The 23858-nt window shown below is 47.2% G+C and overlaps 1 protein-coding gene across 2 annotated transcripts in view; it reads left to right on the top strand.

Moving 5' to 3' along the window:
- Positions 1-23858, top strand: part of luzp2 (leucine zipper protein 2) — a 504938-nt gene that overhangs the window by 464206 nt on the left and 16874 nt on the right. For both annotated transcript variants that reach the window (XM_086008131.1, XM_086008130.1), the window contains one exon: positions 20219-20300. In XM_086008131.1, the coding sequence (XP_085864257.1) occupies positions 20219-20269 (51 nt within the window). In that variant the 3' untranslated portion in view covers positions 20270-20300. The remainder of the gene's footprint in view (positions 1-20218; positions 20301-23858) is intronic.

Below are 23858 nucleotides of genomic sequence, written 5' to 3'. Positions count from 1 at the left end.
CATTGGGGAAGAAGGAAAAGTGCGGAGGCGCCATTTTAAACCACCCAAGATGCCGAAGAGTGGCAGTATCACTGCTTTCGACAATGAAATAGAAGACTGGACCACGTATGTGGAAAGAATTGAAGTGTACTGCAAGGCAAATGAGGTGGCCGATGGAAAGAAGGCGTCAGTATTATTAAATTTGATGGGCGCAAGAACGTACGGCCTATTGCGGAATTTAATTTCCCCAGCAAAACCAATGGAGAAAAGTTTTGAAGAGATTGTTAATATCTTACAGGAACATCTAAACCCTACACCGCTGCTGATAGCAGAAAGATTCAAGTTCCATAAAAGAAACCAGCACAAAGATGAGAGCAATGCTGACTATCTTACGGAACTACGCAAGTTATCGAAGCACTGCCAGTTCGGAGCAGGACTGGCAGATACCTTACGGGATAAGTTTGTCTGCGGGCTCCAGAGTGAAGGAACCCAGAAACGGCTACTTTCGGAAAAGGACCTGACGCTAGAACAGGCTTTCAGTGTGGCAGTATCCTACGAAGCAGCAGCACGGGGAGCTGCGGAAATACAACAGAAACCACAAGAATATAACGCTAACGAAATGGCATATGGAGCAGAAAAGTGCTATCGCTGCGGCAGAACAACCCATGATCAGAAGGACTGCTGGTTTAAGGACAAAGTATGCAGGCAATGTGGGAAAGTGGGAGGTCAGGAAAAAAAACCAACACTAAAAGAATTACTAAGGAAAAGTACAAGAAAGTATAAAAAATGACAGACAGTAGTTCAGAAGATCAGGAGAGTGATAATGACTCCAGGAGCAGGAGACTAAGTTGTCTAAAGTTACACAATGTGATCACAAAGGAGGAGCACCGAACCATTTGGGTCACCCTCATGATAGCAGGGTCCCAAGTAAAGATGGAATTGGACACAGGATCAGCCCTAACTGTCATGAATCGACGAGACTATGAGCGGCTATTCTCACACATACCCTTGAAGGATACGTCCATTGTATTGAAGACATACACGGGGTAAAAAGTCTACCCCAGAGGAAAAATAAGGGTGCCAGTTAAATACAACGGCAAGGAAACACAGAAGCTGTATCTATATATACTACAAGATGGAGGACCACCATTATTGGGACGTGAATGGATCCGAAAAATACAATTGGATTGGCATTCCATTCAGGCGCTAACTGTGGCTGACAAAAAGGATGACGACGTCACACCTGGATGACTGTCAAAAATTCTAACTGATGCAAAAGAGGTGTTCCAACAAGGACTGGGGACTCTAAAAGGAGTAATGGCAACAATAAAAATCGAAGATAACACAAACCCCAAATTTTTTCAGGCCAGACCGGTACCGTACGCAATCCGCCCAGCCGTTGAAGCAGAGCTGGAGAGTCTGGAGCGTTTGGGTGTGCTGTCCAAGGTGGACTGGAGCGAGTGGGCCACACCCATCGTTCCTGTAATGAAGAAATCATTGAGCAGCACGCCTGGGGAGCCGAAGAAGGTTCGCATCCGTGGGGACTTTAAGGTAACTGTAAACCCAGTCCTGCACACAGTACAATATCCACTTCCACGGATAGAAGATATTTTCGCCTCACTATCTGGAGGGAAATGCTTTACAAAGATTGATCTGGCCCAAGCGTATCTACAAATGGAGGTGGAAGAAGCATCTAGGAAATACCTCACGATAAACACTCACAAAGGTCTTTACCAGTACAACCGACTGGTATTCGGGGTAGCATCAGCCCCGGCTATTTGGCAGAGGGCGATGGAACAAGTCCTGCAAGGGATCCGGGGGACCCAGTGTTATTTGGACAACATCCTGGTTACGGGCGAAAATGACAGTGAACACCTTGCCAACCTGGAGCCGGTGCTCACTAGATTACAAGAATATGGGCTACGAGCCAACCGCCCCAAATGCGAGTTTTTCAGGAGACAAATCTCGTATTGTGGCCACATGATTGATGAGGAGGGGTTACATAAGTCCCCAGACAAGATTGAGGCTGTAGTCAAGGCTCCAGCACCGGTTAATGTGTCGCAACTGAGGTCGTTCCTCGGGTTGGTGAACTACTACCATAAGTTCTTGCCGAATTTATCTACAATTCTGCACCCACTGAATGCCCTGCTGCAAACTGGAGCAACATGGAAATACAGTGATGAGTGCAAGCGTGCCTTTCAGAAATGTAAATGCCTAATCACTTCAAAAGAAGTATTGGCCCACTACAATCCAACACTACCGATTCGGTTGGCATGTGATGCGTCTCCCTACGGCATTGGAGCGGTGCTGTCACACAAATTCCTTGACGGTTCAGAGAGGCCAATAGCCTTTGCGTCGCGCTCATTAACCTCAGCTGAGCGTAACTACGCCCAGATTGACAGGGAGGCCCTCAGCCTGGTGTGGGGGGTGAAGAAGTTCAATCACTATCTGCACGGGCAGAAATTCACCCTACTGACTGATCATCAGCCTCTGGTCTCCATTTTTAACCCAAAGAAGGGCATTCCGGTGATGATGGCGCAATGGCTGCAAAGATGGTCCCTTTTTCTAGGGGCACATCAATACGACATAGAGTACAAGGGTACGAAACAGCATGGAAACGCTGATGGGCTGTCGCGCCTACCGTTGCCTACGGTGGAGGAAGCATCTGCAGTGGACCCTGTTGAGATATTCCATTCGACCATAGTCGAATGTCTACCTGTTACAAACTCAAGTATAGAGAAGGAAACCCGAAATGACCCGACACTCTCTCGGGTCTATGATTTGACGGTGAAGGGATGGCCAGCACATGGCGACTCACTGTTGCCAGCATTCTCGCCAAGGAGAGAACAGCTGTCAGTGTGCCGGGGGACCTTGATGTGTGGATCCCGAGGGGTAATTCCACCCAAGTTGATAGATAGATTGCTCAATGAGCTCCATGAGGGTCATCTGGGAGGGCTAAAATTGAAGAGCCTAGCCAGGGCGTTTGTGTGGTGGCCGGGAATCGATAAAGAAATCGAGGTTATGACCAAGAGATGCACAGGATGCCAGAAGATCCAAAATGCTCCACCACAGGCCCCGCTACACCCATGGGAGTGGCCCTCATCTCCATGGCAACGGGTACACATTGATTTTGCTGGTCCATTTATGGACTCAATGTTTTTAATCGCCGTGGATGCCCATTCGAAATGGCCAGAGGTCATCAAAATGTCCTCCACCACCACGGAGAAAACTATTGCAGTCCTACGGACCATCTTCACCAGGAATGGCTTGCCAGAACAGATTTGCTCCGACAATGGACCACAGTTTGTGTCCGAGGATTTCCGGAGGTTTCTGAGGAATAATGGGGTAAAACATTACACATCTGCCCCATATCATCCAGCCACAAATGGATTGGCTGAGAGGTTTGTTCAGATCTTTAAAAAGGCAATAAAGGCGATGTATAACGACGACATACCACGACAACACAAGGTGGATAATTTCTTGTTTGCTTTCCGGAATGCGACACATGCAGTCACCAACCAAACTCCAGCCATAATGTTCTTCAACCGAAGGCTAAGATGTCGCCTGGATTTGCTCAAACCAAACATAAGACGAGATGTTGAGGATAAGCAATTCCAGCACATCAATGAGAAGCCAACCAGGAGCTTCATGATAGGGCAACCAGTCTTGGCCCGCGTCTACCGAACAGAAAAATGGCAGCCAGGGACGATATGCACACAGCAGGGACCACTAATGTACACAGTGGATGTTGCAGAGAGCATCGTGAGACGCCATGCTGACCAGATTCTAGAGTCACAGGAACAAGCCAAACACATACCACGAGCATGCGCACCTGGTAATGAACCCGAAGTACAGATTGCGTCTACCTCAGAATCAGTGGTATTGGAAGCTGACGAACCAACCAATGACAATGAGCCAGAATCGACTCCGCCGCAAGAACAGGATACTCGAGAAAGGCGCTATCCAGTCAGGATCAGGAAGACTCCTCAAAGACTGAATTTATAAATGATTACTTCAGTTGATGTATATAGTACAGAGAAAATTGTAATTGTAATTAGTTATTATTTAATTGTTAAATGTATGTTATGTACTGTTTATCTAAAAGGGGAGGAATTGTTGTGTATGTACCTTTAAGAGAGAACTGATTTTATACTGTAGTACCGGCAGTGACCACACCTGTATATAAAGCCGTAGCAGGCTTCTGTAATTTCAGTTTCAGCATACCTTCTGTTCAGTAAACACCTGTTATTATTGTTCTCCTGCAGTCCGTGCGTTATTGATACGCGGACACTACACAACTCAGCATGTGATCACATGTGAATATAATAGGTATTCCTTACAGATGCCTGCGGGCCAATGATAATTCAATATGCAAATGTTACAGGGGGGACAGATGCTTGTGATGGTCCTGTGGGGGAGTAAAGGAAAGAGTCAGAGATGTGATGCAAAGGCTACATGCACATAGCTTTTTGCAGATGCTCATAAGTCCATCTGTTGCAGCTTCACAACCATTATCAGTGACTCATGCAATGTCAAAGAGAGCCATGGGAAACTTTTCTGTCACCAGCTTGCTGTATTACATCCGTCTGTCCGTCCCCCACACGCGAATCATCCTCTATTCCCATAATTTCCAGGACGGCCTCCTCCCAGGGGGTCAGGTGGGCTATTGAAGCTGTCCCTTCTCCTGTCCTGGCTCACTCTCTTTTGTTGTGAGCTTACTTTTCCTGCAATGAGGGAGACAAGTGGAGGTTGAGTGAGAATGAAGGAGTGAGTGTAGAGATTGCATAGCATAGCTACTTAGAAGGAGACAAAGATGGAGTGAGGTTGCAAGACCAAGGGCCCTCCCTGTATGTTGTCAGTTGTGTTCAAAGCATCAGAGTGATCGGGAGTGTGAGGGCTGCATGGTGGAATAGTTATGTGAATGTGAGCATAGAGAGAGAGGGAATGGGTAAGGGTGCATGGATGTCAGTGTCAAGTGGGATGTGGAGGAAGAGATTGCTAAAGCTGAGTGCTGGTGAGGAAAGGCAATGGGGATCAGATTGAGGGTGATGGGAAATTCATACTCACTGTTCCAGTGCGCTGAAGGTCATGAAATCTTTTCCTGCACTGTATCCAGGTTCTGCGGGTGACTCCCAAGGAGTTGACCTCCTCAGCCACCTGCATCCACACTGCCTTGGTCTGAGTGGGAGGCCTCTTCCTCCCTGATGAAGGGAAGAGCACCTCCCTGTTGGCCCTAGCCCCATCCACTAATGCCTGCAGTGCCACCTCATCAAATCGAGGAGCTGATCTTTTTTGTTGCTGCAGCTCCCTCACACTGCACAGTCAAGAAGCTTGGCAGTCTGCAGAAGAAGCCAGGCTTGCTGTGGACCTTAAATGCAGCAGCAATGATGACATCATCGGGGGGGGACTTTCAGTCATGAAAAACCCATTTGCAAAGGCTTCCCACACGTTGGAGATCAATTGGCCAATTGAGTTAAAATTGCATCAATCTCCCACATCCATTTAGATTCATGTCGGAAACACGAAATTCGGATAACATGACACCAGCCCGCACCTGAGTTAAAATCCCCCCCATTGCATCTGAAGGACAGCATCCCCAACAATGCGGCACTCCCTCAATATTGCACTGAAGTGGCAGCTTAGTTTATGTGCTGATGTGTTGGGAGATGGGCTTGATCCCACAACCTTCTGACTCAGAAGCAAGAGTTCTACCACTGAGCCATGACTGATACATTTAAAGAATAGATTACTGAGGTATATAGAAGAATCACTGTAGAAATTATGGCCTAGAAATTCAGTTGCGTGCGCCAGCCGTTAGCGCCTTAGGAGGAGTAGATCTCGAGCGCTAGGCACTTAGCGGCCGGGCGCAGGGCGATCTGCGCCTACGCCCAACTTCAGGAGACATTTAGCGCCGGCGCAAAGTGTTTGCGCGCGCTCAGCTGCGCGCGCAGCTTATGACGTCATTTTGTCGTGCAACGCCCTTTGTGCGCCCCAAACCGGAACTTCAGTCACGTCCACCCAATGTGGGCGTGGCAGTGCTAAGAACTGTGAAGTGGAACGCAGCAGAGGCCCTGCGGGCCTCGGGGAGCGCTAATTAAAGGGCACTTACACTGAACTATAAAGGCCAGCCATTTTGCTGCAATGACTTTTGTGCAACGGATTTCTGGACAGAGACCAAGGAAGAGACCTTACTGATTTGGCCCAACATAGGAGAGGTATTTTTGGCTTCTGGCCACAGCTTGGAAATTTGCCTCATTGTGATTTCATTGTTTGCAAGTATATTATGGGGGCTGCATGGGGTTCCAACCCTCAGTTCCAGCATTATGTGTGAAGGGCTCGCAGACGCTGTGTGAGAGGGGCAACCATGCCTAGACACAGAGGGGGCATCAGGCGTCGGCAACGTAGGCCTTACCCACTCAGAGAATACCGCCAGCAGATGTCCTATCTCACCATGACTGCCGCGCAGTGTGTTAAGAGGCTGCGCTTCAGAAGGGAGGTGGTTGCAGAGATCTGCCAGCTGCTTCACAGAGATCTGCGTCCACAGCTGATGTGCAGGACGTCTCTGTCGGTGGAAGTGAAGGTCACGGTGGCTCTGAACTTTTATGCAAGCGGCTCCTTCCAAGCCGCTGCTGGGGACATAGCTAACATATCCCAGTTCGCCGTACATCGCTGCATCCGGCAGGTCACCGATGCCCTTTTCACAAGGAGACACCAATTCATCTCCTTCCCCATGACCCTGGAGAGGCAGGAGCAGCGTGCAGCCGGATTTGCGAGGATCGCGGACTTCCCCATGGTGCAGGGCGCCATTGACTGCACGCATGTGGCTTTGCGGGCACCTATCGACAATGCCGAGGATTACCGCAACCGGAAGGGCTACCATTCCCTCAATGTACAGCTGGTGTGTGACAACAGGCAGCGCATCCTAGCTGTCAATGCCCGCTTTCCAGGCAGCAGCCATGATGCATTTATCCTGCGCCAGACTACTGTGGCTGACATGTTCCAGGCACAGCCTCCCCCAAGAGGATGGCTTATCAGGGACAAAGGCTATCCTTTGTGTACATGGCTCATGACCCCGCTCCACACGCCCAGGACCCCTGCTGAGGAGGCATACAACGAAAGCCATCAAGCCACAAGGAACATCATAGAGCAAACGATTGGTGTCCTCAAGCAACGGTTCCGCTGCCTGGATCGCCCCGGCGGATCTCTGCAGTATTCGCCGGATAGAGTCTCCCAGTTCGTCGTCGTTTGCTGCATGCTGCACAACCTGGCTATCCGCAGGACTCAGGCACTGCCACCTCACGTTGGACCACCACCTCAGGAGGAGGAGCAGGAGGACCATGAGGAGGAGGAGGAGGAGGAGGAGGAGTAACAGCCCAGGAGGGAGCCACAAGGTCCAAGGGCCGTCCGTCGGTGGCTTATTGAACGACACTTCTTGGCCCCCTGTCAGGGAATGGCTTGTGGCAATGAAGGGACATGAATGCAGCCGCTCCGCAAGCCCTCAGCCGGTTAATGCAACAACCACTTCAAACATCACACATGGACAAGCTGAATAAAGACAAAGCTTTATTGAACAAACTCAGGGCCCTTCCCACATGAAACCCAAAAACAGACAACACCCCCAAAAAACAGTCAAACACATGACTCACTCCCACAACCTGGGGAGGAATAACAAAACTTTTCCATCCAAATGGCCTTCATCCTCGGCCTTACCAAAACAACCCCCCCCCATAGACAACACAACCACCCCCATATAAAAAAACATTTGGCAACACACTCTACTTTGTGTGCCGAGAGGGCGAGTCCTTGTCCAGCCTTTTCCGGCCGCTGGCCGACCTGCTGCTCCGCCTCAACCTGGGCCCTGTGGGTGCTGCAAGGCTGGGGGAAGGCTCCTGAGGGGCACATTGCGTGACGGCAGATGCCCTTGGGGGTCGGCCTAGACGAGCTCTGGCCCTCGAGGGGCCGGCTGCTGACTGCTGCAGCTGTGGCTGGGCAGCATCAGTCTCTCCAGCAGCTCGTGGCAGCTTCGCTGGGGGAGTGGCAGTGGCGGCTGCAGTAATGGGGGAAAGTTGGCTGATGCCAGGCGCTCGCTGCTCGCCTGAGACACTGGCACTCGGCCGGGCTGGCACTGCAGCAAGCGCAGCAATCTGCTGAAGGCCAGACCGCTGTGCTGCTGCAGCGCGGCGGGTGCCCTGGCGATGCCTGCCTGACACATCGAGTGTGGCAGCAGTGAGTGCCCGTACTGCCCTGGTCTGTGCCCGCATCAGACCAGCCAGTGACTGCACGGCACCACTGATCAACTGGCCACTCGCTGCCTGTGCTGCCCTGAAGTCGTCCTGACTCGCGTCCTGTGCTGCCCTGAATTCGGCCCGACTCGCGTCCTGTGCTGCCCTCAATTCGGCCCGACTTGCGTCCTGTGCTGCCCCGAATTGTTCGAGACCCCTGGCCTGTGCTGCCCCGAGTTGTTCGAAACCCCTGGCCTGTGAGGCCCCGAAATCGGACACACTATGAGCCAGGGACTCGATGGCCTCAGGCAACCGTGCCACAACCCCCATGAACTCGGTGTGCCGGCGATCCGAGTCCGTGGACATTTGATCGAGGAGGCGCACCTCCTGGGCGAGGACCGTCTCCGGACTGGAGGCCGGACTCTCCCTCTGGGGAGAAGGCCGCCGAGCTGGCCGACCCTTCCCGCGTGGCTGGACGCCACTGGGCCCAGCAACTACACTCCCCTGCAACACTTCCCCCCTCTGGGGAGAAGGCAGCTGAGCTGCCCGACCCTTCCCGCGTGGCTGGACGCCACTGGGCACAAGAGCTACACTCCCCTGCAACACTTCCCCCCTCTGGGGAGAAGGCCGCCGAGCTGCCCGACCCTTCCCGCGTGGCTCGACGCCACTGGGCACAGGAGCTACACCCCCCTGCAACACTTCCCCCTGGCTCTCCTCCAGGGAAGACGTGTCCCCTCCATTGCCATCCCCTGGCGCGGATGAGGGTTCCCCCGATGGGCCGCCTTCCTCTTGCTCCTCCTCGTCCTCCTCTTCCGAGGGACTGTCACTGGCAGCTTCAGGGACCTCCTCCTCACCAGCTGAAAGCAGGAAGGCACAAGAGTAGCTTTAGAGTGAGGACAGGGCGTCAGCGAGGGAGGCATGAGTGGTGGCATTCAGCGCATTGGTCGGACAGTGGCAAAGGATGTAGATCTGAAGCGCAAGGGGAATGAGAGAGGTCCAAAAGGTCATGTCCTTACCATTGGGGCCCAGCACAGGGTCGGCATCTCCACATGCAACGGGGCCAATCAGCCGGCCACCCATGAGTCGACCCACGCGCTCCTCCAGGTCACTGAGCTGCTGGAACTGGGGACGGCCTCCCCCGGTGACAGTCCAGCTCCTCAGATTCTGGGCCAGCTTGGCCTGCAAGAGAAAGGACGGCCTCTAAGTACAGTGTGGTTCCCTGTTGTTGTGTGCACTGCCTCCCATGGTCGAATAGCTTGGCCAGTGTGGTGGCCTGTTGCTGTATGCACTGCCTCCCATGGTCGAATAGCTTGGCCAGTGTGGTGCCCTGTTGCTGTATGCACTGCCTCCCATGGTCGAATAGCTTGGCCAGTGTGGTGCTCTGTTGCTGTATGCACTGCCTCCCATGGTCGAATAGCTTGGCCAGTGTGTAATGTGCAGAAAGTGCAATTGATGTTCATGCCAGTGCCATAGCTGCTGGATGAGGGCTGGCCATTAGGGCTTTGAGGTCCCTTTGCCCATAATGTGAGGTGCACATGCAAGGATGAGGAGGACACTGGAAAGGGTACTCACCCTGACAATCCGAGTGAGGTCGTTAAACTTTTTCCGGCATTGGACACCAGTCCTGGGGACATCGCAGGTGGCTGTGACCCTCTGGGCGATATCCCTCCAGGCTCTCCTGTACACCCTGGTGGCAGGCTTCTTGCCACTGTCCGGGAACAAGATATGGCGTCTCCTCTCCAAAGCCCTAACCAGCACCTTTAAATCATGGGCAGAGAAGCGCTGCGCTCGCTCACGGGCCTTCTGCATCCTTCCTGGCGCTATTTCTCTCCAGCAGCAGTGTTTAGGCCTAGCTGGAGGGCTGCAGTATCCAGGGCGTGGCAGCAGACCAAGTCGACCCTTCCCCCTTTAAGAGCTGGCCGGCGCCAGGGTGTCTGCTGTCAATCAAGAAATGACCGCACCTGCGCTGCGCCCGGCCTCGGCGGTATCAGTCTGCACCGCCGGCTTAGCGCCTAAAGATAGCCGTGCATCGCCAGTTTTAGCGCTCGAGCAAACTCCTTGGCCAAAGCTACTGAATATCGGCGAAGTGGCCTCCACTTTGTGCCGGGCGCAAACTTTAGCGGCCGCCCGACTTTACCGCCCCAAAAGTGGCTATACTGAATTTCTAGGCCTATATGTTATCTCGCCACCAATCAGTATAGTCACTAATCATTATATAAGATACAGTAGGACAATTTAAAACATAGGTAGAGATGAGGAAGGCCATCTTAACTTACCAATCTAGGGAAAAAAAACATACAGTCCCTTCATCACATCATCTTAAACAATTTCAGGGTTTTTGCCTCCACTAAACTACAAAACAGGCAAAAGAGAGATGTTACAAATCAGGTAGGAAAGAGACATAACAATAACAGCCTGACTTTTGGCACATCTGTACATACCGTGCTGCACTGCAGTCAGTGTAAAGATTGACAAATCTCATTTGGTGAGCACAGAGGAGTCTGACCATTCCTCTGAGGACCAATTTCCTCAGGTCATTGTGTATTAGTGATATTGTCAACATATTGGAAAGATTTCCCATGGCCAGTATTTCGAGCAAAATAATAAAAGAATTCTACTGTTGAAACTAGCGATCAGAGAAAATCCTTTGGCTACAGTTACAATGTCGGCCACTCAGTGGGCTGGATTTTACAAAGCTCGGTGGGTCCATGGCGGGTGATGTCAGTGGCGAGTCCCAGCCCCACTGCTGTCTCCATCCCGGCCTCTGAAATTAATTTCCCCTGATTGGGTTTGTTAAGCCCACCCAGCGTGTTTCCCGGCCAATTCGAGGAAGCAGGTCTGGTGACGTCATTTGATGACGCATCATCAGCCAATTTCCTTAAAGGGACCATGGCCCACTTTCTTTCGACATTTGTGCTATCAGTGTTCTGCAGCATTGAAGTGCTGTAAACACTGACAAGCACTGCACAGGGGTGCAGGGCTACACATAGGCTCTCCCTTGACTCCCTCCATATGCTTATGGAGGGAGTCACAGCATGCAAGGAGGTCCTCTTCCCTTCCCATTGGTGGAAAAGACCTCCCCAGGCGATCAACACAGCCTGGTTGCACATTGCAGAGGAGGGCACAAGCAGGGATGTGGTCAGGAGGACCTAGGTGCAGTGGCGCAAACCTTTCAATGATCTCAGTAGATCACGAAATGTCAGTACAAAGCCACACTCAACCTCATCCTGCTGTGCCTCTCATCACATCCCCATCACTCTGCCTTCCCTACCCTATTCCTGCACATCCTTACTCACACCAACTTACCTTGCACCTCTACCCATCCCTCTCTATCTACATTATCACTTCCCCATCGTACTAGCCACCCCTCACACTCACCCTCATCCGAGTGCTATCATACCAACTAACAGCGCACAAGGGTAGGCACTTGGGTTTTTTATGCAATGTTCATGTAAAGTTTCTGTTAATGTGGTGTCAAATATTGAAACCTTTATTTTCAACACTTTGGGGGAGAAATTCGGTGGGCTGCGCCACCAGTTAGCACCTAAAGAGGGCACTCAGTGGCTTTAGTGCCACTGGCCACGCCTCCCACGATATTTAGCTGGGGCGCTAATGGCGACGTTAGCCTGTTGCGTAGCGCCGCCGCCGATGACGTCATCGGTGTGCGCAGCGCCCCGCTACCGCCCCGATTGCGATATTTGGCAGTGGCCACCTCTGGAGTGCCGCTCGCTAATCGCGCCCGGTTCATGGGGCCTACCTGTGGCGGCAGTGGCGCAAATTAAGGTGGAGGTGCGGGGCGGCTGTTTTTTTCGGCAGCCGCCTGCCAGCACCTCTGTCCCCAGCCTCCTGTTCTCCCCCCGCGGCATTGCCGGCTGTTTTCCAAGAGCCCGGCACTTCTCCTCGGTGCCGGGCTCTTTTGCCGGCACTCGCGATCGCTCATCATGCTGGTGCAGGCCCCTCCCCCTTAAGAATGGGAGGAATGCCTGCAGTACAGCGTGTGGCGTTGCGGCACGTTGCGCTGCAATATTCAGTTTCAGCGCCCTAAGAGGGATGCGGAGCGCCTCGAGCCTCACCCCATGTCCCTCTTGGGGCGCTCAAGCTGAATTTCCAGCGGTTGCTGCTGCTCCAATCGCAGCGCAAAATCTGGCGCCCAGGCGAGCTTGGCGCCCCGTTTGCGGCTCCACCCAATTTCTCCCCCCTTGTGTTCTTGGACAGATTTGTGTGCATCTTTGGAAGTGGCTTAGTGAATGGTGATACATAACAGTACACCCCCGGAACGGCGATGAGTGTGAAAGGAATGGCTTGGGCATTGTAGCGATGATTTATGGTGTTGGTGTGGGGTCGTGCCAACCTGGCACATCATGTGGAAGCCAGGATGTGCAACATCAAGTGAAGTAAATCTGGCCATGGTGAGGCCATCCCTGGCCTCCCAGGCAGCAACATGGTTGGGTGCTGATGCCCTGTGTCCTGTGCAGCATCAATCAATTGCGGAGAAGTTTGGTGTTGTTGTTGGTGCTGCTGGTGTGCCTGGTGCTGCTGGTGTTGGGGCTGATTGTGGTGGGATTCTGAGGATCAAGGTGAGAGAGTTTCAGCACCTATGCTGATGGAACAGATGGCAGGTGAAGTAGAGATGACAGAAGCGAACTGTCAATGGTGAGAGAGGTAATGAGGTCAGGCTGGACAGAAACTTAAGTAAAGACTTGCAGCATCCTGAATCTGTAGTGGAAATGCAGTTTAGAGAAGCTAAGAGAAGTTAAGGGAACATATCTCAATCAGCTGGGAGCTTTGACTTGACTTTTGAAGTTGTCAACTCAACAGCTGATTCAATGACCACTGACCTCCTGCCTCAGCTTCACAGATGAGGTTAGGCACAGCGGGAAACCGGTGGGCAACCTGTCAAATCCAAAAAGCTGGGAAAAAAACATTGAAAAATGGATGTAAACAAGCCATTAATGATTTTAATTGCCTCCCCCACCGCTGTGTATCGGGTCTGCTCAGCTCTGGCAGACCCGAGGTCGGGAAAGTCCAGTGTGCGCATTTTCCAGCCTTAGTGATACAATTTAGCTTAGGTCCTAAGTCCTCAACAGACTTATTGTGGTAGATTTTCAACTTGCCACCTAGGTTATATAAACTGCCCAATCCGCAACTCCAGTTTTATGCCCGGGTGGCATGTTGAATATCTACCCCATTATATCTTAAACACTTGTTTCCATTCCAGTTAGTATGCCAAGCAAGTATGGATCAAAACCAACCCATTATTAAAATAATAAAAACTATTTGTTATATATTACTGAAAATTCCAAGCAATTTATAATTTAATCTCTGGATCTTGATGCTGTTCATGAAACATTTGAGCAATTCTCAGTTTATAATTATCATTTTAACTTGTCTCGATCGAATTACAGCCTTACAATTCACTGTCAACCATCTATTTCTCAATCGGAATTCCCACTAGATTAAAATGTTACTGTTGTTGTCATTATTTTATTTCAAAAGGCCTTCGAAAGGGTACCACATGGTAGGCTCATGACAAAGGTTAGGGTATATGGGGTCAGGGGACAAATAGCTGAATGGATAGCAAATTGGCCTAAAAATTTAAGCAGAGAGTAGGGGTAAAAGGTAATTATTCAGATTGGAGGAAGGTAGACGTTCCACAAGGATCAGTGCTGGGACCACTGTTATTCATAATTTACATTTACAATTTGGACTTAGGAACAAGTAACTCGATGTTAAAGTTTGCAGATGATACCAAATTGTGGGGTATAGCCAACACTGAGGAAAAATGCAACATAATACAAGAAGCCAATGGCCCTGAATTTCTAATTGGAGGCTTCCTGTGGGCGGATGCCTCCGATCAGAAAAACTTCTATGAACCTACCTGCTGGTTCTGTAGATTCCGAGGCATCCGACCCTGGGCCTCTCCTCTTTGAAATGCGCAGAGGCCCACGCATCCCAGGGGCTCATGCGGCTCGCAAGCGCCCATGGATCACGTGAGCTGGTCCAACCAATGGAAGTACGTGCAGAACTGTCAAAAGTATGAATGGGGCTGACTGCAAAAATGCACCAACACACTGAAATAAACAAATAAAAACCATTACATATATAAAATTAATTAAAATGGCATTTAATTAACTATGTTAATTTAATTTTTATAATTTTTTAAAAATATGGTTTAATTGGGCTTAATATAACCGTACCTTATTGGACAGGGTTTTTAATTTATAAGTGAGTGATAAAATCTTATTTTTCTATTTTTTTAAAATTCTTATGCTGGTAAAAGCAGGCCTTATGCTTTTTACCAGGCATAAGAATTCTATGGCTTTTCAGCGGGCGGAAGTTGAGCAAATAGCACAACTCTCCACCCGCAGAGGCACTTTTCTCGGGCATGCAGATGATCTGTGAAGACAATTCTTGACAGATCGCAAGTTCTAGGTTTCAGCGCATACGATTTGCATGCCTAACCCCGGAACTTGCGCGGTCCCTAAGGGCACATACACACCTCGTACACACCCATGGGGATCGGAAATTCAGGGCCATTAGAAAACTTGCAGACTAAACTTGCAGCAGTTAAGTGGAAAATAACCTTTAACATGAATAAATGCGAGGTGGTGCACTGTAGGGGGGCATCTTTTCTGGGGTTTATCGTAATTTACCTGGTCAGCAGCCTTTGCCTGCACTGTGACCAATTCCAATCTTTTACCTGGTTTACGGTAATTCACCTGGTCAGGCAGCTTTTGCCACTGCACCTCTGACCAATCCCAAACAGCAGTTTCGAATCGCTAAACCCCACCTTCCAGTTCTAACTGGAGGAACTTATAATTAATGATATATTAAAAACGGACAACTGGTCTGGATGTGAGAAAGTCAAACTTTATTAAACTAAAGAAAACTACACCACACGATTATAGTAATCACTGTAAAATTGCTTAAACAGGGGAAAGCAGACAGCAAAAATGAGGGATAAATGGCTACAATGTTAATTAAACAATCTTAGCAATTTCCCTTAAATTCCCACCCCTTTAACTCCTTACTAGATTGCCTTGGTGAGGAGTCAGAAACCTGCTCACCTGTGGTCCAAAGAGAGAAGAGCTCACCTGCTGTCCCAGGAAAATAAGAGAGAGAGCTTCTGAGAAGCTATCTTTATATCCTGTGAGCTCCTGCTGTTTTGGCACTGAAAAGGTCTGTGTGCAAATTCGCGCTGAAAAGTTCGAATACACAAGAGAAAGGCCCTGATTGGCTGATTCAAACGGGCTATTTCCCAGTGGCCAAACTGCTCCCATTGTCTGAATGGGTTTCGAATAAAGCTTGGGGTGGTTTGAATGTGCCTTAATTCTGGGGCCGAAATGTTCCCACCCACATCCGGAGTTCATCTGGCTAAAACTAAAGGGACCCAACTGCCCTATTGTCTGAGTAATGGGTGATTCAAACCCATTCAGTCCTTAAACTGTTCCTTTTCCGTAGTTTAGGTGTGTCCCATTGTGTGCTGGGCTTTGAATGGCGTTGGATTACTATGTAAACAGAAGCCCCTTTGTCCTGCGATCACCGAAACTGCAGTCTCAAGTGGATAATCCCTTATGTCAACATCCTGAACAAACATTGCCTCTGTAAGAAAGGGAAACTCCCTTTTTTTGATTGACAGAATCTGACTGCCACTGTTTGATCCTCCCACTTTTCACAGACATCCACGAGCTGCTTCTAAGCCTTTTATCCTTGGCCATGCTTTTCTGATGGCCATTTTTAAACCCCTTTGCAATTTACACAGTTCAAAACTCAAGAGTACATTTAAAAAAAATAAAATGTGCTGTCTTAAATTGTGCGAATTTTTCCACCAAGTTCCTCGATTCCGGTGTTGTCCACGTGCTGCCCAACTCAACGCAGCCTTTTGCGGTTCTGGGCACATTTTAAAACATTGTCCAACCCAGAGACAATTTAAAGTCACGCACAGTCTCTGTCCACGATGTGGATTAATATCTCCAGTATCTTCGGGGTTGAGGGATTTTGCGAACCCCTACAGCACTTTGGTAGGAAAAATAGAAACATCGCCTACACCTTAGAAAATAAGAAACTGAATGGGGTAGAAGTGCAAAATGATCGAGGGATACAGGTGAACAAATCATTAAAAGCAGCATCGCACAACAGCAAAGCAATTCAAAATGCTAACAGAATATTGAGATTAATTTCTTGGGGTATAGAATTCAAAAGTTTTGTTAAACTTATATAGGACATTGGTCTGGCCGCACTTGGAGTACTGTGCACAGTTCTGGTCTCCATACTATAAAAAGGACGTAGAAGCACTGAAGAAAGTGCAAGAAAGATTTACAAGCACGGTACCAGAACTGAGAGATGACATATCGGGAAAGATTGAACAGGTTGGAGGTTTTTTCTTTAGAAAAGAGAAGATTTAGAGTCGACCTGCTAGAGATCTTTAAAACTATTAATGGGTTGGACCGGGAAGAGAATGTTTTCGCTTGTGGGAGAATCCAAAACCAGGGGCCATAAATATAAGATAGTTACTAATAAATCCAATAGGGAGATAAGGAGAAATGTCTTTACTGAGAGAGTGGTTAGAATGTGGAACTTGCTACCGCAGGAAGTGGTTGAGGCAAATAGCTTAGGTGCTTTCAAAAGAAAACTAGATGAGTACATGAGAGAAAAGAGAATAGAAAGATATGCTGAAAGGCCGAGATGAGGTAGATGCAATGGGAGGAGTCTCGTATGGAGTGTAAACACCAGTGCAGAGTAGTTGGGTCGAATGGCCTGTTTCTGTGCTGTATATTCTGTGTAATATTATGTCAAGTCATAGGCCGTAAATCCACTTTCCATGGAGAAAGTGAAAAAAGATTTACAAGGATGGTTCCAGAGCTGAGAGATTAAAGCTATCGGGAAAGATTGAACGGGTTGGTGCTCTTCTCTTGAGAAAAGAGAAGACTTAGAGGTGACCTGCTAGAGGTCTTTAAAATGATGAATGGGTTGGACAGGGTAGATGTGGAGTGAATGTTTCCACTTGTGGGAGAATCCAAAACCAGGGGCCATAAATACAAGATAGTGATTAATAAATCCAATAGGGAAATAAGGAGCAAATTCTTTACTCAAAGAATGGTTAGAATGTGGAACTTGCTACCACAGGAACTTTGAGGCGAATAGCTTAGATGCTTTCAAAAGGAAACTAGATGAGTACATGAGAGAAAAAGGAATAGAAAGATATGCTGAAAGGCTAAAATGAGGTAGATGGAGTGGGAGGAGGCTCATGTGGGGTATAAACACCAGTGCAGAGTAGTTGGACCGAATGGCCTGTTTCTATGCTGATAATTCTAACTAATTCTATGTAATTATGAAACGGTGCTATGTGTTACCAGAATGGGTTATTAGTGACAAAAAGCTTTATTACTGATGAAGTTTGATGGTATCAGATGGATTTATCAGTAGCAAGGAATAGATCATCTTAATGATCTTGACATATTTACACAATAAAAATGAATGAGAATGCATAGTCCTACATAATAATAGACAACACTGACATAAGGACATCACAGCTGGCAAGACTAACAAAGATTGAACAAATCTGATCACACACATGGCTGGAGGAATAAAATATCAGTCGGTGTAGGGATGTAAATCTTCCACCACAATATTTAGTATTTAAAGTTGTGATAAATTACTAGAACTTAAGTATTTATGCAGTACAACACCTAGAAGGACAAGGGCAGCAGGCACATGAGAACACCTTCACCTTCAAGTTCCAAGCCACACACCATCTTGACTTAGACATATATCGCCGATCCTTCATCGTCGCTGGGTCAAAACCCCAGAACTCCCTACCTAACAGCACTGTGGGAGTACCTTCACCACACGGACTGCAGCAGCACACCACCACCTTCTCAATGGTCAATAAATGCTGGCTTTGCCAGCCATGCCCATATTCCATGAATGAATTTAAAAAGTTGATCACCTGCTATTATATTTCTGCTATGAAAATACATTTGAGAACTGAAATATTAAACTAATATGGGGAGAATTCTCTTCTGCAATCCTGCCCAAAATCAGGATCGCAGTGGAGAAAAAAGGAAAATGTGGACGGCGAGTCGTAGCTCACTACCCAACCAGGATTTCCCTCCTACCGGCACCGCTGAGATAGGCAAAGGCCCCGCCCGTCCCCATCCTTGCCTACCACAGGAAGAGGCATAACCAATTTCTACCCCCAAGTTTGGTAAGGTGCAAGTGCAAAATATGTTCAAAGAAACCCAATACCCAGTGATACAGGTGAGATGGCAAGAAATGGGCTAAGTCAGAAACTACAGAAAATAGCAGATTCAAGGGGAATGTAAACAGAGCTTATGGCAATGATGGTTCAAGGATACCTTGTGGTGCATCGAAGAGAGATATCAAACTTCTGATCTGCAGAGAGTGTTTTGAAAGAGGAAGCTGATTGTGACATTTGGTAGCAGCAGAAGTGAGATAAAAGGTAAAAGCAAGGCTGATGAGAGCAGCTCAGATGCATCCACAAAGTGCCTGGTTGGGTTCGATTAAGTAGAGCAATGTGAACCTCTTCAGGAGTAATATGTGGACATCTGTGGTAAGTCGGTTCAAATTTCTGTCAGGATCCACTTGTAAGATTTGGCTATACCTGTAAACGCGCGTGTGTGGGAGCAGACTGAATCACAAAGGCGTGACAGACCGGACACGTTCAACAACATTTTGAGTGCTTGCCCTATTGTCTTCTAATGTGGATGGTATACCATTTAAAAAAAAATTCTATCATGGGATGTGGGCATCATTGGCAAGGCCGGCATTTATTGCCCATCCCTAGTTGCCCTTGAGAAGTTGGTGGTGAGCCATCTTCTTGAACCGCTGCAGTCTGTGAGGTGAAGGTACTCCTACAGTGCTGTTAGGGAGGGAGTTCCAGGATTTTGATCAAGTGATGATGAAGGATCAGCCAATATATTTCCAAGTCAAGATGGTGTGTGACTTGGAGGGGAACTTGCAGGTGGTGTTCCTTAAGGCACAAGCATGGCTCTGAAATTACAGCATGGGATACTAACATACATATGCTTAATGTGTTTATCTGAAATCATCTGTCCAATATTTTGGTGGAACTGTTATCCTGTTAAATTTCAGGACCCAAATGTTGAAGTTGACAGCCTGGAGAGTAGGGTGCAGACATTTCTGTTTGGTTTCTGCAGGAGAAAAGAAGCATTTAGTCATATATGCCTTCAGATGATCGCAGGTGAAATTATTCAATGGAATCTCCATGCAGACTGTGGAACAGAAACTAGAAGAGAATACTTGTTGGAGAACTTACTGTCTTGTGGGAAGATGAGGTAGAAATGGCATATGAAAAGAAACTGACAAAATATGAAAATATGAAGATTAAAAATGAAAACCATGGCTGGTTTGGTCAGGTGATGACATTCAGGGCGCGTTCTGAGGGAGTTTCTCAAGGCTTGTTTAGATTCTTCCTTAAGTCGCTGGAGTCATGGGTATGGAACAAAATACTCCAATTAAGATGTTAGGGCACACTACAGAAATGCAATCTGTGAGGACTTGGTATCAAATTTGAAGAGGATGACCACAAATACATTTGTCACAACATGATAAGGCTGTGGTAGTCCTACCACTCAGAGGTTGTGGACTCAATGAGTGATGATCAGCTGATGATTTTGAGGGAGCCTTGTTGTATTTTAATGAACAGTGTAAACTGAATAAATTGGACGATCACTACAAAAGAGAAGCTGGCATTTAAGAACAGACTGGTTTCGTTTTTATTTAGCACCAAAGTGAAGTTGAAGTAGAAGGTCAGCCATGATCTTATTGAATGGCAGAGCAGGCTTGAGGGGCCACATGGCCTATTCCTACTTCTTATGTTCTTATGACAGATCGGTATGTCTCCCCTCTAATTGATGTACATTTCACGTTTTATCTTTCATGCCATGCGTACTGCATACAAAAAAAAGCAGTATTTTTATTTGTACAAGGTTTGCTGGAAATATTATTAATTATTTTTATAAATATATCTGCAGGCTGGCAAGAATTGTTCTACAAATCAAGACGATAACCCTCCCCCTAAGTAGGAAAACATCCGAAGCAAGTTCATCTCTGCAGGTATAAATTTTCACACCTCATGCAAATGTCTAGAAAAACAACATTGCCATTTTGCTGAGTGTTGAGCATTGGCAAAGGGGCGGTAAATGACACTGGGAAAGAAAAATATTGGTTCATTTCTAAACAGCAGCACTCTTCAGATCTGGCTTCACACGTATATGTTTAACAAAAATTTCAGTTACTCTTACCATTTGGGGATTTCATTTTTTATTGTATGTCTAACAAAGCAACTAAAGCAGTTATAACTGTCAAATGAAAGGTCACGAACTGTCATGATCAGCTACTGTTTTGTGTCCAGTTGAGTAATAATGCTGGCATTCCGAATTCCACGAAGCCCACTTGGGATGTGGTGATTGCTGCGTCTTCTCTGAGGATGTTGATTGAGTAGCTGCAACCTACTGTGACTCTCCAGTTAGTAGATTATCGAGCAGGGTCAAGTAATACTGTGGTTTGAAAGACAGGCACAGTTGCATGTAATAGGAACACACCTTTTGCACGACACGTCACAGTAGACCCAGGAATAATAGACATGGGGACGGGCAAATATTCTGCAGCTTTGTCTGATGACCTTCAAGAATCAGGGAATATGTATGTGGAACTTTTCAATGGGAAATTCATTGGAAGGGGTGAATATGTGATGGAGCAGACTGTATATGGTCTGCCTAAGAACTGGAATTGATAGGTCAAAAGGCCATTTCTGATTCCATGCTTTCTTAAATGTGAAGCTGAAATATGAGCCCAAATGATGCAAGTCTGCCCTGGTAGTAAGGTCACTTGACTGCTGCCAATGCAATTTTTCATTCACTGTGACATCTTACTATCAGCACAGCCTCGAAAATTTACTCCATGTAACCCACTTCCCTGTGCTAGTTATCAACACTTTTAACAGCCTATGTATCAACATCCCCAGATCTCTTTCTTGTTTTTACCTCAAGCACATCACCATTTAAAATGTATTCCACATTCTCGCTTCTTCTACCTAATCTCATGACTTTAACTTTACATTTACCTGTGTTGAACTCCACCTGCCACCTCTCTGCCCATTGACCTAGCTTGTACAGATCCCAATGGTTAGTATTAATGAATTATCGCATCCAATTTGGTTTCATGCACAGACAGACACTTAAGGGAATATTTTGTATTCTAAGTCATTTCTAAAAATTGTAACCACCAGCACAATTTAATCCCCATCAATAATTTTCTTCATTATATTTGATTCTAAAGATAGTGGGAGCTCCCAACTTAGGGTTGTGATATGCTTGATGAGCCTCATGAGACAAATATACAAAAATGAGGAGCATATTCACCTTTGCCTTGCTGCTGAAACCAGCAAACAACTTCCACATTTGCAGCCAGGGGCTTGGGAGCTGGATGATAGTGTTAATCAATCAACAGCCTTCCTCCATGAAGGTGACAGCAATGCTTTTCCTAGATGGTGGTCTTCAGCGCCCAAAAAGGGCCATCCTCCGTTTCTGCATCTCTTACAGCAGGATCTCCAACTCTTCAGCATCAGAGAAAGAGAGCAGCGCTGCCTACATGTCTCCACTGTGCCATTGCAAACAATTCACTTTTTGTCAGCCACCATCCCTTATATTGGTAAACTGCAGTGCTTTAAGAGTTGCTCTTTTGCCAGATTTTCTGTTCCCCAGCTAAGTATTCAACAGATCCAGCTCTCTGGGCAAGCATTTCCTGTGCTTGGAGCAATTTCTAAAGAGGAGGCTTATATTTCAGGATTGAGTACAGTCTACTCCTATAGGTACGCCAGCAAATTGGGCCAGCATTCACTTCATTCAGTCATCCGACGTCAAGTGACATCACAAAGCAGCTCCTCCAACAATTTTGAGCCAAAACTACAAAAGTGATTATTGAAATTATTTTTTCAGTTGAAAATCTACTACAACTGTTACAAGTCAAATATACCATAGTTAGCCATAACCATATTCTTCATGATTATAATTTCATCACTTCTGACTCATCCTCTCATTTTCAGTTATGGACCATAAACTCCATGAATTATGGAGCCGTCACTTTGGCGGAAGTTCAGCGGAGATCCCATTTCTTCCAAAAATGTTCATTCCATTTAAAGATCGCAGGGATGAACTACAGAATTTGTTCAACCCTGTTTGGCATAAAAATAAAACACAAAAGGTAACTCAACCGTGGCTAACAAGGGAAATTAGGGGTAGCATAAGATCCAAGGAGGGGACATATAATTTGGCCAGAAAAAGCAGCAAACCTGAGGATTGATGTAATGAGAAAGGATTCATTAGCAATCTTGTTGTGCGAGGCCCCTTGGGTCGGAGCGATCATAATATGATAGAATTCTTCACTAAGATGGAGAGTGAAGTAGTTGACTCAGAGACTAGGGTCCTGAATTTAAATAAAGGAAACTACGATGGTATGAGGCGCGAGTTGGGTAGGATTGATTGGGGAATGTTACTCAAAGGGTTGACGGTGGATAGGCAATTGCAAAATTTCAAAGATCGCATGGATCAACTACAGAATTTGTTCATCCCAGTTTGGCATAAAAATAAAACAAAAAAGGTGACTCAACCGTGGCTAACAAGGGAAATTAGGGATAGCATAAGATCCAAGGAGGGGACATATAATTTGGCCAGAAAAAGCAGCAAACCTGAGGATTGGGAGCAGTTTAGGATTCAGCAAAGGAGGACAAAGGGATTAATTAAGAGGGGGAAAATAGAATATGAGATTAAGCTTGCAGGGAACATAAAAACTGACTGTAAAAGCCTCTATAGATATGTGAAGAGAAAAAGATTGGTGAAGTCAAGCGTAGGTCCCTTGCAGTCAGAATCAGGGGAATTTATAATGGGGAACAAAGAAATGGCAGACTAATTAAATACATACTTTGGATCGGTCTTCACAAAGGAGGAAACAAATAGCCTTCCAGAGATGTCGGGGAACATAGGGTCTAATGAGAGGGAGGAATTGAATGAAATCAGTATTTGTAGGGAAATGGTGTTTGGGAAATTGACGGCATTGAAGGCCGATTAATCCCCAGGGCCTGATAATCTACATCCTAGGGTACATAAGTAAGTGGCCCTAGAAATAGTAGATGCATTGCTGGTCATCTTCCAAAATTCTATAGACTCTGGAATAGTTCCCATGGATTGGAGGGTAGCTAATGTAACCCCACTATTTAAAAAAGGTGGTCGAGAGAAAACAGGGAATTATAGACTGGTAAGCCTGACATCGGTAGTGGAGAAAATGCTAGAGTCCATTATAAAAGATGTAATGGCCCAGTGGCTTCCCGCGGGTGCAAGCCTCCGACCTACACTTACCTAGTGTGCCGGCCGCTGTGCTGTGGGCCCGCTTGGGATTCCGATCTTGGGCCTACTCCAACTGCCGGCGTGCAGTGCTTGCGTATCCCAGGGGAGCAGTTAGTTCGAATCATCCCCTGGGATCACATGGGCCATGGAGAGCCAATGGTAGCAGGGAATCTGTATTCATAGATTTACCAGGAAGACCTGTCAAATCTATGAATACAATTCAGCCCCAAAACATAAATAAAACTTCAAATAATTTTTTTTTTTAATCACA

Source organism: Somniosus microcephalus, chromosome 15, assembly GCF_052327205.1.
Source record: "Somniosus microcephalus isolate GS21.2 chromosome 15, FLI_Smic_1.0, whole genome shotgun sequence".
Taxonomy (NCBI): domain Eukaryota; kingdom Metazoa; phylum Chordata; class Chondrichthyes; order Squaliformes; family Somniosidae; genus Somniosus; species Somniosus microcephalus.
The sequence above is the reverse complement of the archived record's forward strand: the minus strand, read 5'-3'. Positions and strand labels throughout refer to the sequence as shown.